The sequence below is a fragment of the Tasmannia lanceolata genome, unplaced genomic scaffold (genome assembly GCF_043159265.1).
Source record: "Tasmannia lanceolata isolate RefF3 unplaced genomic scaffold, GAP_Taslan_0.1 ptg000008l, whole genome shotgun sequence".
In the NCBI taxonomy this organism is placed as follows: Eukaryota; Viridiplantae; Streptophyta; class Magnoliopsida; order Canellales; family Winteraceae; genus Tasmannia; species Tasmannia lanceolata.
The window spans coordinates 19,231,627-19,248,274 of record NW_027518685.1 but is presented as its reverse complement, the minus strand read 5'-3'; the positions used below and the strand labels follow the sequence as shown (position 1 = coordinate 19,248,274).

Below are 16,648 nucleotides of genomic sequence, written 5' to 3'. Positions count from 1 at the left end.
GATCCTCAGGGGGAGCCATTCCAACTATGTCGCGGAAGATGTCTTCAATAGCAGGGGGCTTTTTAATAGCAAACTTAAGAGTCTTGAAACCTCCACTCCTAGGGAAGATTGCTCGCCGATAAACCCAAATAATCTGCGTTCCTCTCTCCAGGTCCCATGGCACCTTTTTCGAGAATAGCTAACGGCTCGATCTCGGGCTTCCCAAGAAGATTTGAATTTGAATTTGAAATCCCAACAGGACCCAACAGCTCACCCGGCAAGGGCCTTGAGGTTGCCGGAGGCCGATCCGCTGCTAAAGATGAACCCGAGGCCTGGGTGATAGATTCAGGGATTTCCTTCGAGAGTTCAACCCCAATGGGATAGTACTGGTCAACGATTTTGAGCTTTACAACAGAATTCGGAAAGAGCCATCGAGGGGCTACGATCTTAGCCGATACGAAGCTCATACAATTCTGATGGTTGCCCTCCATCTTAATTTCTACCACCTTACCAAAGAGGCCCCCTAGCGCCTCCACTGTAGAAACAGCCCAGGCATGCAAAGGGATGCCATAAAAGGGAACCCAAAATGCCTCCTCTCCTTGAATAAATTCTTTTTTCCATGGTGAGAGGGAAAATAAGTGGTTGTCTAAGGCCGCAGATCCCTTAGCAAGAACCAGTGAAACCTGCAATTATGAATCAAACATAAAAATAACTTCGTCTTTTGCCAGTAAAGAAAGGCAATGTAACGACGGGAGTTCCCAGGACACTTGTGCCCATTTCCACAGCTCCTGCAAAGTTTCATTATGATTCTTCTTTTTTCCAATCTAGCAGGATCTGAGGGAACCTAACTGCACATCTACTTCCTTCCCTGAAATTGATAAAATTGGAACCACTGAGTTTTTGTGGCAATAAATTTTACACGAGTCAGGCCAAAGATTATTTTCGTCGCTCTTAGATTGAGCCCTGGATGAATTAGCGCGAAGAACTCATTTTAAGGATGATCTGGTCAAATGACACCAGCGACAATCCACCTGCCATTTATAGTTAAGGAATTGACAAGAGGAGCAAAACCATGCTCCAAGCCTGTTGTTACAGACATGTTTAGATTCATTTGAAGAAACTCCTTCTCCACCCCAAGGAGTTTGAGGGGAGGGAATCAACCTAGCCTGTGAACACCTTCTGCATTTAAACCGCCATCCAAAGTTGTGATAATGACAGGCAGGGCACTGCCAATCCTCTTCCCTTGTGCTTTTCACCATTGAATTGTTTGGATCTACAATTTTATCTGTTGTATTTCATCGTGGTTGCTGTCTGTTACTTGCCTAAATGGAATATGCCACTTAGATAGAATAAATTAGTTAATAGTTTATTGTATTTTCTATCAGGTTGTTTGGTATGGATAGGAGTCTTATAGATATGGGTTATCTAGATTGGCTTGGGTAGGAGTTTTAGATGAATTGGCTTGGGTAAGAGTTTTAGGAGTTTTAGACGTTACATGTTATTTATAAATGACATGTAACGTCTTTTAGAAACCAATGAAGAAATTTTGTTTCAGAAAATGTGTCTTTGTGCACCAAGGAGGATTTATCCTTCCCTCGAAGTGGATCAAGAGGCTAATCTTCCCTACGAGAAGATCGGTCACTTTGCGGACCTATTGCTCAGGTTTGTGATACAATCATACAACAAGATGATTAAAGCGAGAAATCCCTTCTTCTATTTTAACCTTCCATTTGCGGGGCATCAATAAAATTGTTAGGATCATCTTCTTTTTTTTGAAAGGATGATATTTTATTAATAAAAGAGCACAAACATCCAACCGAAGAGGATGAGAAAAGAAAGAAAGAAAGCAGCAAAAAGAAGTTGCTGCATGTGTTTCATGATGAGCCATCCATATTGTGGTGCCATGTGACGAACGGTCAAGATCAAAGGTATGGCCATCCATGTAGAATATTTTTTTCGGCGTTATGGTGTGACTTGACTTAAACCAATCCATGTCATCTTTTGTTTTTGTCACGTCCATCATCATCAACACATGTCTCATGTCTAGGTCATGAGAAAGATACCATAGGGGTTGTTGACCATGAGGATAGAAATCCTTGGATAAGTTGTTCTCCGGATGATAAAAAAATATGTTCGATTAACAATCCTGCTCGGATATATTTATCTTGATACTTTTTCGAAGAATAAAATAAGTGTGATGATAAATTCGCACCCCATTGGATAATTCGCACCACTTTAAAGTGATTTGACGTCAAAAAAGCGTTAAAGTCTGCCTACAATTCAACATTATAAGGGCGCGACTTATCCTACAGGGGAGTGAATTTATCATCTCCCTGAAATAAATCCTTACTTTTTTTTTTAATTTATAAAGATGCCAATTTCATTAAGGAAAAAAAGACTAGAAGTGCACTTCAGGCGGGGCTTTCAAACAATACCAATGGCTTGAAATGAAAAGAACAAGTAGATAGCAATACCATTTCCCTTTCATCAATTACCAAAATCAACTGATATTTGACATGTCAATATAAGAGAATTTATATGATGGGTGGCCGTGAAAACACTTGAAGTCTAAAAAAGTAGGTCCAAACCGTTCATCTGTTTGGGCACAACATAAATAGGTTGTGCCACAAAAATCAGTTCCATACTTCCATAGGATGATCCTAACCCTCTGATATGAACTGATCGGAATATGGAGATTTCCAAAAATCACTTATGGAATCTTCTACAGATCGGAGGGTTAGGATCATCCTATAGAACTGATTTTTGGTGCACAACCTATTTACGTTGTGTCCAAACAGATGAACAGTTTGGATCATAAAAAAAAAAAAAAAAAAAGTGGGCCATACCTACTTTTTTTAGACTTCACGTGTTTTCCCGTCCACCCATCATATAAATTCTCGTCAATATAGAGGTTGGAATAGTGAGCAATTTTTCTGTCACTTAGCCAAATGCCCAGATAATTTTTCTGTCACATAGCCAAATCCATATCACCCTATTGGATGCTTTGAATACGAGCAATTATTACATTACAAACCCACGCACGTTTTTCTACTGCTTTGCCACTTGCATGATGTTTCTTTCGTTGCCAATCCTTGTTTGTTTCGATCCTGAGGATTTTGACATTCCTTTTTCTTACCCATGGAATTTTGATAGAGTTGGTATTGAATACGCAAGAGCAACCCCTTTGTCCAAAAGTAGGCACCGTCTTTTTTACTGACAGACAATGAAATGAATTTTGGCTTTTGCTTCTTCAAATCCATATATTGACTTGGGAACATGCTGCTTTTATCTCAATTACCCACCCCTCCTAAACCTTGAAAATGCTGCCATTGCTAATAAAGAAGAGGAATGTGCACCTCATGTTCACCTTATTATAATGATGCAGATGAGGTGCATTGAACCCATTAAATGATCTCTCTAGCTCAATGGCCAAGCCTTTGTTTTTGAACCTGAGAGAGGTGGGAGGTTCAATCCCAACTTTCCTTAAAAAATAGATTTGTGACCACATTGTAGATGAATCGTCTTGCCCGCATCGATCAAATCGAAAGCATAGTCATGAATATTTGCTTCAGGAATTTCTTGGGAAGTGTTGAGGAGATTTAAAATTCTTTTGTTAGTTTCGGTATTATATCAGAAAAAACTAGAAAAAATAGAATATTTTAAAAAAGTTATAAAAATGTAAAATTTAAGAAAATATAAAATAAAAATACCAGTAAAATTATGGCAATATATCCCCATTAAATAAATAAAAATACCAATAAAATAGTAATGCTGATGTGTAAATCCCAGATAAAAAGAAAAAAAATTCCTCTTTTCTCCATGTTATACTGTAGTAGATATATATTTTTAAAATCTTGAGATTATAAATTGTCATGATGATATTTTGAAAAAGTCGAAGATATTTGTGACTCATAGAATTGGTCATGCAAATGACAAGGCATTGACGATTGACCGTTGGATCGTTGGATCGCCGTAATTTGTGGTTGGTGCACATGAGGGGCCAGAATCATTTACTTGAAAGAATAAAGAAAAAATATGAAGCGTCTACCCTATGGTTTTTGGCAGCGGCTGCCCGAGAAATCAAAGAGATGATGTAACAACCCATAAACTTCAACAAACAACTGCTAGATCTTTACACCCAACCATCATTACATTCTACAATGACAAACACACCTAAATCAATAATTGAGCTGAATGTTTTTTTTGTGAAAAATAACAAGAAATTTACAGGCCTAAAGTAAAGAATGTAGGAGTGAGTAAGGGGCATACGGTACGAGGTATAAAGATTTGCATGGGAAACTACATGAAAAACTCTACGCTACTTTATTTTATCAATAAAATGAAAACATAATTGATATCTACGCTACTTTATTTTGATAATAGCACTCCTCTCTTTGAGAAACGTTTATCTGAGAATACCACTCTTCTCTTTGAGAATCATAATCTGATTGGATGTTATAGATTTTCGAAGAATTGTGAAATCCTTTAACAACTAAATAGAAAAGTTGAAATTGAAGGAAGGAGTGCCATTATCAAATAACGTAGTGTAAATATCATTTTCCAAACAGAAAACTTAGTCTTGAAAAAGCCAACAATATAAGCAGGGCTGTCACTGGATCCAATTCAGACCAAATTTACATATGTCTGGGCCAACTTCAGGTTTTAGGTCATGTTCTGTTTCGAATCAGACCATCCGTCAATATATCTTAGGTCTCCTATTCGTTGAGTTGGTGATACAAAATCAATAGTTGTATTTCATTCTTGGAGTGGGTCCCACTTTGGCCTTTTAAGTGGGATGTGTTTCTCTCTTTATATAGGGTTTGTATGTGAAAGACAGGGTTTGAAGAAGGAGAAAAAATGAAGACAGGAGAGGAGGCTAGGGCAAGGGAAGAGGGGTTTTCTCTTGGGGGCCCTAGAAGGGCTTTTGTGGTGAAACAAAAGCAAGGTTCTTCTTCTTAGGGTGAAATCTAGGGCAAGACAAGAGGGGTTTTCTCTTGGGGGCTCTAGGAGGGCTTTTGTGGTGAAGCAAAAGCAAGGTTTATCTACTCAAGGTTGAGGGGAAGGTTTAGGGCAAAAGATGTGTGTTCTCTTAGGCTCTTGGAAGGGCTTTCTGTGGCGAAGCAAAATGGGGTTTTTCCTCTTCTTGGTTATCAAGGTGTATTTTTCATCTTCCATTGTTCTTCTCCATTGGATTTAGTCTATTGTAGCACAAGCATTGTGTTGGAGGTTTTTCCAACTACTTCTCGAATGACGGTTTTTCCATGTACTCGATGTAGAGACTTGGAGGTTATTTTGTGGCTACATAGAAGGTTGGGGAGAAGGGTTTTATCGGTAGATTTTACCGATGGAGGTAACATTGTACTATTTTGGTTATAAATAGTAGATTGAATGTTGCCTTGTCCGTGGAGTAGCCCATTGTGGTGAACCACGTATATCCTTGTCTGGTTGCTTATGATTTGCTCCCTTTGTGGTTGTGGTTTGTTGGCAGATATTTTCTCCATCTTGTAGTGCAAGATCTTCGGTATTTCCGTCTGTCCGCCGGTGGTAGATTGGCGGTGGGTCTTGGCCAGCCAACACTATTAGTGTGTTGGGGGTAAAATTTAGCATTCAATCAGAGGCCCGACATGTGGCACTTTAAAGCTCCAAGACTAGAGAAGGGTAAAAGAGTGATTTCACAACTCTTCTAGAAACCCTAAAACTACATCCCCCAAAGGGATAAAATTGGAAACTGGGAGTCCAAGAAATTCGCCCAATCAAGGAACAATCCTAGAAAAGGCAAGATCCTTTCTTGTCTAGTACTCACTCTAGCTATAAAAAAGGGACCAAACTCCAAGGTACGCATCTCATTCAGCTATTTTCAATTTAATGAGCTCTCCAAGAGCTCAGCTCGATTGTACTGTTGCCCATTCTGACTTAGGCATAAGAGAGTCCCCTGAGTCCAAGTTTGGTCATCTTTCCGGCGTTTTCCTTTGTCTCCAGGTCGCATGTCATCTTCTCAGGAGGCATCTCGGCCCGGTTTGCTTTTCAAGAGCCCAATCCATATTTTAGTGGCAACAGTTTATATTTACGTAGTATATTCAGCTGAATTAATCCCTTATTTATGACTAATCTAAAATTCTAAATGAACAAAATGAGGCTTGTAAACAAAAGAATTTATCTGAATTGAGTACAAACATCCAGCCTCTGTGGTTATGTTAATGCCTATTTGGTTAGTGTACTAGGGGAATAGCCAAGAGAAGAGAAAGAAACAAGAGATAAAGAATCGCCTTGAGACTTCGTTTGTTCGAAATGAGAAACCAGTAAACATTTTTTTTTCAAATAAAAATTAATTATTATATGAATGAAAAGCCAAAGCCTGTAAATCTTTTTCTTGGTAGGTTAGCTGAATTGAAATTCTGACCACAAGGTTGGAGAACAAAGCTTTAACCAGCAGGCTCAATCCAAAAAAATTAATGACTGGAAACCCAACAGACTATCATTTTTCAAGCCGTGCAATTTGCATCTCCAGTTTGAACCCTTCGGATCAATTTCTTGTAGTGAGATCTAGGTTGCTCCGATGGATTCTGGCTATGTCTGGGTTTTATAGGGCATGATTTTACACCTTAAGTTCGGACCCCAGTTGGACCATCTACGTCCATTGACAAGCTTAAACCTCATGTGAAACACTTACTCTTCTCCATATCTGTGACTAATCTTGTACACACATGGCACATTGGTGCAAGGTCTGGACTTCTCTCTCTTCCAAATGGGTTCATAATAGATGGAGGATGATCCAGAGGAAACCACACAGATAAGACGATCCTAAATTCCTAACCGTCTGATTAGAGGACTCTAAGTGGACTTTTGCATACATATGAGGTGGAGATGCGGGCGGAGTACAACGGAATATTGAATGTGGAGCAACGCAGGTTAAACAATGTTATAGTTGGAGGGTACATCATCTCCACCTTGGAGGTTTGCTCGGTGGATGGATGAAATATCGGACCAATTGGTGGGCCTCGCTATATCATTTCACGATATTAGGAGGTCCGGCAATTCTAAGGCCGATAGGTTAGCTAGGGAAGGGTGCTCTAGGTTAGAGTTGTAAGTACTTGATTTCCTTCCTCGTTGAGTTGTATCATCAGGGTTTGTTACTGTTTGATTGTCCTTTGATCATCTCGATCGGTAGTGTTTCACCTTTTAATTTTAGTTTTCTTTAATAAAATTCTTTACCATTCAAGAAAAAAAAAAGGTGGATTGTTTGCATAAAATCTCGGGTCAAAAGCAAACAGTCATCTATTTAGCATTTATGATGGATGGACAAGATCTTCACATAGGTAGTTATAAGTCACTCATGCAAAAAGAAAATTATGCGTTTCACACTATAGAAGGTGAACATTTTGACTGGTTAAGTAATTGGGCACATTTTGTTTTTATAACCTTTTGGGTAGGAATTTCGGCACAGTTTGACTAACTTTGCTAGCAAAAGTCTATAGTCTAAGACCCCTTCTTCGACTCTATTCGATAGGCCAAAACGATTCTTTCTATTGAAGATAGGCTGGCCTAACTTGTACCGTTAAAGGTTTTATACTGACCATTTCCTTTGTTTCGTTTGGGAAGGAATATTTAATGGAATGAAGAAACAAACACAGGACTGTACAGGGAAAGAGCTTCTCCTTTCTCAAGAACAAGGAATGAGAGAACCCGGGAGAATGAGAGTGAGACAATACAACAGATCCCAAACTCCGCGCCTACGATGGACGGCAGACCTTCATGGCCGGTTCATTGAAGCTGTTGATTGCCTCGCGGGCGAACAAAGTAAGTTTCAGTGTTTAATTTCTTCTATTTTCATGGTCCATGGAAGATAGCTCTCTCTCTCTCTCTCTCCAAGAATATGATCTTATATAAGTATGATTATAATTTATTTTGCTTATTGAATTGTTTTTAGAATCAATTGTAAAAAATGAATTTATCGAATTTATGTCTTTTTTTAATGGTAATGAATTAATTTAATAAAAGAAGCAATTACGGGAAAACCCTGGCGATCGAGATGATCAACACCATATACAAACAAGAAGAAAAGAGACACAACACAATACACAGAAACATTAAGGTGAATTCAAATACTTCCAACTCGATCTACCCTAGATCCACCCTTCCTAGCTAGCTTTTCAGCCTCGCTATTCTCGATCTCCTTACATACAGGAAAGTAATTGAAGATCCCTCCACTTGATCCGAGATCTCGTCAGTACATCTGCTTGCAAACCGCCATAGATGGGACGAGCTTCCCTTCAACCATCTTATCACATTCAAGGAGTCTCCCTTCCACAATCACCTTATCTAGAATATTATTTTCCAACATCCTTGTACCTTTATGGAATTTATACATATTACCTTGTATTTAATTTTCCCATCTTATTTTAATTAAGGGTGGGTGCAAGTCTCTTTTATCGAAAGTTGGTGTTCTAGTGCAGGAAACTTGCACCACAAAGATTCTTAAAAAATAGCAAGAAATAAAGTCTGGTACCTGTTTTGTTCCTAATTTTTGCCCATTTCCAAATGGTCAATTTCTTTGGATTCCCTTATCTTGACAGTTTTTTGTTCCTAATTTTTTCAGATGCAACGCCGAAGCATATTCTAAAGCTGATGGGTGTAAAAGGACTGAATATCTCTCATGTCAAGAGCCACCTTCAGGTATTGTTAGGATTGCTTGCACCCAAAATTCAGTGCAAGCAATTAATTTCGTTCTTTCAAGATATTAATTAAGTTTGGTATATGTTTTTCAAACACATATGGAGTTTATATTTGTGTATAGATCTGATAAAATTAAATTAAACTAGCGCAAGTAGGAGGCAAACTAAACCTAATCCCTTTATTTGATCATGAAACTTTTCCATTTTACAGAAAAATAATACAAAAAAAAAAAGAGGTAGAAACTTTACACTATTTCAAATAATTTTCTGTTAGCTTTATACCTGTAGAAGTATTTCTTTGATCAATTGGAAGAAAAGTTGAATGGAAACTAGGAATATTATTTTCCAGGGTCGAGTTCATATGGTCACAAATATTGAATAGCTACATTGATCGAGCTTATATGGTCACAAATATGTAATAGCTACATCCTCACCAAAAAGCTAAAAACAAGAATACATGTTTGGATGTAAGCTGGGACCAAATTACCAAAGGAATAAAAAATAATAAAGCAGAAATAAGTTGTGTAAACAACAATGTTTATGTGTGGTTCGGTTGTGTGTCTATTGTCCATAGATGAGATAAGTAGATTTTCACTATCCCAGAGATTAGGGTTACCATCTTTTCTGTCTCTTAATTACCATTGAAACTGAAATTGTTTCACATAACCTTAATAGACTTCCAAAGTTTCTCAACTGTGATTTTCACTATCCCAGAGATTAGGGTTACCCCAATTGTTTCTCAACTCTTACATTTCGCTTCACAAAAAACTCAAGTGTTCTCTCTCTTCTCGTCATCTCATGTTCAATCTTCTCTCTCTCTCTCATCATTGGATAAGATCGAGAACTTTTCCTGTTTGATCACTGTTCCAGCTTTTAAAACAATGATTAGATGAGTTTGAGTTTGAGTTACATGAGGGCCCTAAGTTACTAAAGACTGCCCAAATCAATTGGTTTTTGAATTAAGCCATGAAAACCCAGTGACCAAGCCAGTTCAGTGTGAATCAGCCAATTTAATTAAGTACTAAAATTACAGTTAATTTTCCTTATAAATTAAAGAAATTGATAGTGGAATCAGACAGCAAAGTACTAATCAATTTAATCTCAGGCATGGGCAATTAAATTCTTTGGACAATCCAATAGTTATGGAAGGAACTCCATTCATTGCTTAATGTGACATAATCTAAGTGCAAGCACCAATTCAAAGAGGGCAACATTGTTGCAGATGCTCTCGCTAGCTACAGATGCTCATCTAGGACCAACCTTATTCACAGATGCTAGAGCGCAATTCCTCACCAAGCTCGGGGGGCACCTAGATGCGATCCTCTAGGCTTCCCAGACATTCAATGTAAGTAGGATTGGGGTCACCCTTTTGGACAATCACCCTTTTGGTTCTCTCTATCCCCTCTAGCTATGTATCCCTTCATTTAAGATTTTCACTTCGGGTCCCTGAGGCCAGGTGCATGTCATGTCGTATATCCTGTATCTTCATGCATACACCGCAATATGGCTGCTATTTCCGGGTTGAAAAAAGTTTACTAATGAACTGTTATTATTAAAGCTAAAAACAAGGTAAAATTTGAACTTCTTTACTAGGTTACCTTAATTTCTTCTAACTTGCTAGGCATTGATTAGATGTTTGAGTTACATATATAACATATTAAACACAAGTAAATAAATAAACAAAAACACTAAAATTACCCTGGTTGGGTTACATATTTACATACATACATACACACATACTTACCATCCTCTTACACAAATGATGCATCGAGGCTGGATATAGCAGCCTTAGGGTTGGGAATAACATCTCCCTGCTAGCATTACAATCATAATCATCATCCTAATTAATGTTTCAGAACCTAAGAACAGATCTCCCTAATAAGAGACACCACAACCCAATGCCCCAAACATTAATGAATCTTAACATTGGATGATAAAAAATAAAATCCCGGAACTAGAGACCTGGTTTAGGGTTTAGCAATGGCGTCATCTTCATAATGGTATCATTAGTAGTTGCAGCATAATTAGCAATTGTAGTTTCAATCTCTACAGCAATAATAATAATAATAATATAAGGGAATTGCTAGCGTCCATCGCAAAAGGGTTTTCGCGGCTGGTCTGTCGCACATCAGACCAGCCACCTCGTTAATGAAGACAACAGCTTTTGTCTCCATTCACGAGGTGGCTGCTCTGATGTGCAACAGACCAGCCGCGAAAAGCCTTTTGCGATGGAGCTTAGCAAATCCCTAATAATAATAATAATAATAATATTGTTATTTCGAGAAGTAGCAGTAGCTTATTAATGAACACTGAGAGATTTTTTTGTTATGTATCAACAGATGTATAGAACTATGAAGAACGGCATGAACATGGATTCCCTTTTATATACTGAAGGAGGTTTACACAAAGGAAGAAGGAAATATCGGAAAGATCCTTCCATTTTGGATTCGTCGGATTTTGATGGAAATCCACAATGGATCTTCAACTCTAGCCTTGGTTGCTCGACACAAAGGTATCTAAGCATGATTAATTTCCTACAATGTTGGTAATAGCAAAGATGGAGATGATATTTGCACTCCTTTGTTTGATAATGACACCCTCTTTTCTTTAAACTTCTCAAAACTGGCTGTTGTAGACTGTAAAGATTCATAATACATAAGCTAAAAACGTATCAAACCTGCTTTAATAAAGATTTTGTTGGGGGTTCCATGCAAAAGCCATATATCCCACATCGGATAAGTTAAGAGACGTGGATGGGCTTATAAGAGCTTTGGCACCCTCCCCTTAATGGCTAGCTTTTAAGGGTGAGTTCTACCCAGGTCTCAACAGATTTCATAGTTTTCAAGTGCACATAAAGGTATAAAAAAAGGTTTAGAAAATGTCCATGAATTCGATACAAGAAAAAAGTATTAATTTAGGGCACCCTACAAGATGATAAGTCCTATTTAAGTTTTAATTAATTGGATTTATCTTTTTTACAGGCCACTAGAGGAGGAGCTAAGAACATGGGAATCAAAGAAGATGGGTCTTGCTACAGAACCTTTCTTGGGAGGAGCTAGAGATGAAAGAAAGAGCTACAATAATCAGGTAAACGAAGTTCTCTATTTTGGACCCATTACCTAATCTAAGAAAAGCAATGCCAACAATTCCTAACAATTTCGGTAGTCAATCAGTGTCAATGTTCTGTGGCATATATATGTTGATTGGAGTCGGTTGTCCCACGGGTCCAACATCAATGGCTCCTACGGTCCTACCAAACTATTCCAATGATTGGATGATCCGAACCCTCCAATCAGTACACTTCAACAGTCACATTTTTTGTACCCAACCTAGAGAGAGAGAGAGAGAAGTGAAATGACTTGTTGTTTTCCCTATATATATATATATATATATATATATATATATATATATATATATATATATATATATATATATATATATAACAATAGGGAAATGATTTCAGCGCCACAATGTTTTGATAAACATGTGCTCCACTTGTTTGTCGTGTAGTCTATATTTAAAGGATATTACGGTTCTCAAAAAGCTCTTAAAGCCCTTTAAATGCTACACGACAAACAAGTGGAGCGCATGTTTATCAAAACATTGTGGCGCTGAAATCATTTCTCTAACAAAATCATTTCTTGGGGTTGGGCCGGGCCTATAGCTCAATGGTTGAGGCTTTGTTTCGCAACCTTGAGATAGTAGGTTTGATCCCAGCTTACCTACCCAAAAAAATATCATTCTAAGACTATAATAACCATTATTTGAAAACAATCATAATTAACTACATAATCATTTGCATATAAGATTACCAGCAGATATTTTTTAAAGGTATTCAAAGAGGGCCCTTCATCCCTAATAAAGTTTACCATTTAAACAACGCTTCTTAGTTCTTACATTGTTACTGATGAAGTATAAATGATTATATAATACCAACTCTAATAGCTTTTAAGCTTTTGGAGTAATTAGTTGTTTCACGTGGTATCAGTGCTATTTCCCCACAACAGGTCCTGGAAGCAAAACCCAGCAACTTCTTTATATAAAAAAAATTCCACATGCACGGCCAACCCAAAAGAGGGGCCCACACGTGAGGGGAGTGTTGAAGTAGAAATGATTAAATAACACCAACTCTAACAGCTTAAGCTTTTGGAGTAATGGGTTGTTTCACAGTGACAGCGTCTGTTAGCTTTCCTTTTATTTTCCTCACCCCTAAAGTCTACTGTTTGTCATATTTTTGGGTGTCAGTTTACCAATCTTCATGGAATACCCCAGGAAGAAAAGAGTGGAGAAGCAAGTGGAAGTAACGAGCTCTCACTGTCCTTCACTACTTGGGACGTGAAAACAGGTGCAAACAATGGTGAATCCTCTTCAAGTATTGAATTTGATGCAAGCGAAGAAATTCCCCCACCCATAAATGCAATTAACATGGGCTCTAACGACCCTCTTGGTGGGGATTATATAAACCTCGACCTCACCATCTCAACTAGCAATTACAGTTCATCATTCTCCAAACACGATCAATTTGTCAAGTTAACATTGTAATCAAATTGACATTGTAATATGATCCTCTAACTTCCTTTTAGATAATTATATCTCTTGCCACTTTTTTTTGTTGAGAAGGATACCATTAATTCATTAATTAAATCAAAGAAGATTACGGAGACACGTATGTTTTTTGTTGAGAAGGATACTATTAATTCATTAATTAAATCAAAGAAGATTACGGATACACTTATGGGGGAGAGAATGCCCCATATACTATGAAAGAACTTATAGTCCTTTATTTTTCAAAAAGTACCGTACGGCCAACACCGATGATCCAAACCGTCCATTAGATGGGCCACAACCTAAATAGGTTGAAAAATAATGGACGATAAGGCCTTTCATCAGATAAAAACTCTACAAGTGACATCTAGAAGCTCCCGATTTGGAAAGGCAATCAGCCAAATTGTTGGCTCTTCTAGGAATGAGAGAAAAAGAACAGTCGCCAAATAGATATAGATCTTTAATCACATCCAATAGGTTGGTGAGTCTCTATGGATAGGTGAGATTTCCTATTATCAACAATATAGTATTGGAAGAGTAGCTTTTCACATCCAACCGCCCCATCCATTTGGTTGAAGAAATTAGTCAATCCCTTGTAGAGGGCATGGACCTCTGCTTCAGTAGAATCAACGATTCCAATAGGTCCAACAAAAGCATAGATGATGTCACCTATATAGTTCCTAAAAAACACCGCCTTAACCTCCCATGCCTAGGTTGCCAAGGGTGCAACCATCGACATTGAGTTTAATGACGTTTCGAGGCGGAGGATTACATTTCACTACCACTTTAACTTAAGCAGAGGATTACATTTCACTATCACTTTAACTTTTGAAATGCTTAATTACCTTCCAAATTGTGTCCCAATTTCTTCTAACGTTTTCGGCAGAGTAACCTGAAAATGAATGGCTGTATGGCCCAATAAACAACTGTGCATCTGATCTTCCAAGCTATCCATTTGAGAGATAAGCCTTTGCCTTAAAAAAACACAGAATTCCACTTATTCCAAATAATCCAGATAATCACAAAAGTTGCGAAATGTCACAACAATAGATCGAGTGAACCAGAACCTATTATCATCTAACTTCACATCAAATAATCCAGATAACCACAAAAGTTACGAAATGTCACAACAATAGATCGAGTGAACCAAAACCTATTATCATCTAACTTAACAATAACTCTCGGATTTATTTGGAGATCCCAATCAGCCCCATACTATTTGAGAACTTGACCACAAATATATGAAGCCAAATCGCAATGGATGAAGGGGCGCGTTGATGATTCCTCATCCGAATCACACATATAACATTTGTTTGCCGAGTATCTTTGGCTACTAGATTCATTATGTTTTGTGAAAGGAAAGCATATACATGCTCCCTATTTTTAATATATACTTTTTTTTAAATGATGACTTCATAAAAAAAAAATACACAGCAAATTATACAGAGGACTAGATGTCCAAATACAGTTTGATAGACCAAGATTAAACAAGGGAATTGATATATTTGTCCCCTTTTTCTTCCCTAGGCCACCCCATCTAGTGTATTTATGACTACTGCTTTTACACTACAAGGGGGTTGCCTTGGGAAGAAAAGGAGAAAATATAGCATTTCTCTTTTAGCGATATGAAAACAATCACTTCTAAATGTCTTCCCTTGCTGGCACACCCACTTCTTTGTTTGCCGACCTTAGAAGATGTTGGATTTGAGGAGTGATTGCCGAAGAACCGCGGATAATCTCTATGTATGATCAGAGCATCCGCTTCTTTGTTTGCCGACCTAGGAAGATGTTGGATTCCAGGAGTGATTCCAAAGAACCGCCAATAATCTCCAAGTATGATCGAAGCAAACGCTATGTACTGTCGGATTGCCCTTTTGCACATGAGATGACATGACTAGAATCAGCTTTAATTATTAATAGTGACCAATCTTCCATATCATTTGAATCGGTTTCTTCGCACAGCCGAGAGGAACATTTGAGAAGCCCTTCAAGGTGATTCCTAAAGTTCCCTTCAATCTCAGTGAGATAGCCTTTGGAGCTAGCATCGAAGTTGAATTTGATGACTTATACAAGGGGTGGGTGCCACCGGAGTAACGTTTTGCTCTTCAACCACATTTCCCATAAAATTGATTTTCAATTGTTTAAGGTGATGCTAGATGACACTGCACCCGCAACTGAGTTATCTTTTGCTCATGATAATAGATTATGATCTTCATTTTATTCTTGCAAATAGACTTCTTTCTTTGAAAAAATTAGTTGTTGTGTTCTTTCCAATTGTGTCACGTCAAGGCTTATGGCTCAAGAACAGATTTGACTACTCTAGGAGAGGCAAATGAGAGCTATATCTTGGCCCAATTCGATGAGGAGGTTCCAATTAAAGAGTTATAGTGGCCTTTTGGATAGGGGATCCAAATCCTTCTACCGGCCGGTTTCACGATGGGGATGTAGATTCTATCCAGCGAGCCCATAAGGATGGAAAGATGATCAATTGCACTTTGTTTTAGGTTTCTTCCTGTGTTAATGGTTCATACAAAAACTTAATTCCAGCTGCTCTCTCAAACATCTTTGATTCTCACGCATCTGGTTAGCTGAAAGATACAAGTAGGCAGTCCTCACTTTATTAAAACCTCCTCTTATTGATTTTTTATAATTTTGTTCAACCACATAACTAGGATAGTAAAGCAGCAAGGCATTACGAACTGGATCATTGGATCGATAAATTTTAAATTATGCAATGAAACATGACCCCACCATTTAAAAAGGGGCTAAATATAGGGCGATGATCTCTCGCCTTCCCCCCGCACCCACCCAGGATAATGTGCCTCCCTTTTAACGTGATTTGATGTCAAAAAGCGTAAAAGTCTGCCGACAATTCACGTTAAAGAGGGGGTGCATTATCCTACCGGGGAGAAAAAATCATCTCCCTAAATATAATGTGTTTGCTAGGTAGACTCCCAAGATTGTGGGGCCGTTCCATCTCTTTCATACTGCAAAGGAAACAAACAATGGACACTTCTTTTTACTTAATTCTCCACAGCATTGCCTTGGTTATGAAGAAAAGTGTTGATTTGTATTACAAGTAATCACTTAGTATATTAAAAAGGGAAAATGAAAGAAAGAAGAAAATAGTATCTGTCCAGTTGTGATATAAATAACTACAAACATTTTTTTTTCTTAATTTTCCACAGTATTGCCTTGGTTATCAAAGAAAAGTGCTAATTTGTATTACAAGTAATCACTTCGTAAATAGGGCGATGATACCCCCTCCCCCCCTCGCAGTACGCGAGGCGGGGGGTGGGCATGCCTCCTGCAGGAAGGGTGAAAATATCATCGCCCTATAAGGATTTATAGCTATAAATAACTACAAACATTTTTCCAAACGCAAAATATTAAAATTATTTAATATATCTGCAGTTCAAGCACATGCCTTTTGCAATTGGTGGGCCATATAT

At 37.9% G+C, this 16,648-nt stretch overlaps 1 protein-coding gene across 1 annotated transcript; it reads left to right on the top strand.

The window, feature by feature from the left end:
- Window positions 1-7,496: 7,496 nt before the first annotated feature.
- LOC143883381 (uncharacterized) lies at window positions 7,497-13,270 on the top strand. The gene is made up of 5 exons (XM_077386740.1): window positions 7,497-7,776; window positions 8,576-8,652; window positions 10,991-11,163; window positions 11,633-11,738; window positions 12,897-13,270. The coding sequence occupies exons 1-5, from the start codon at window positions 7,593-7,595 to the stop codon at window positions 13,191-13,193; spliced, it is 837 nt and encodes a 278-aa protein (XP_077242855.1). The 5' UTR covers window positions 7,497-7,592; the 3' UTR covers window positions 13,194-13,270.
- Window positions 13,271-16,648: the final 3,378 nt, after the last annotated feature.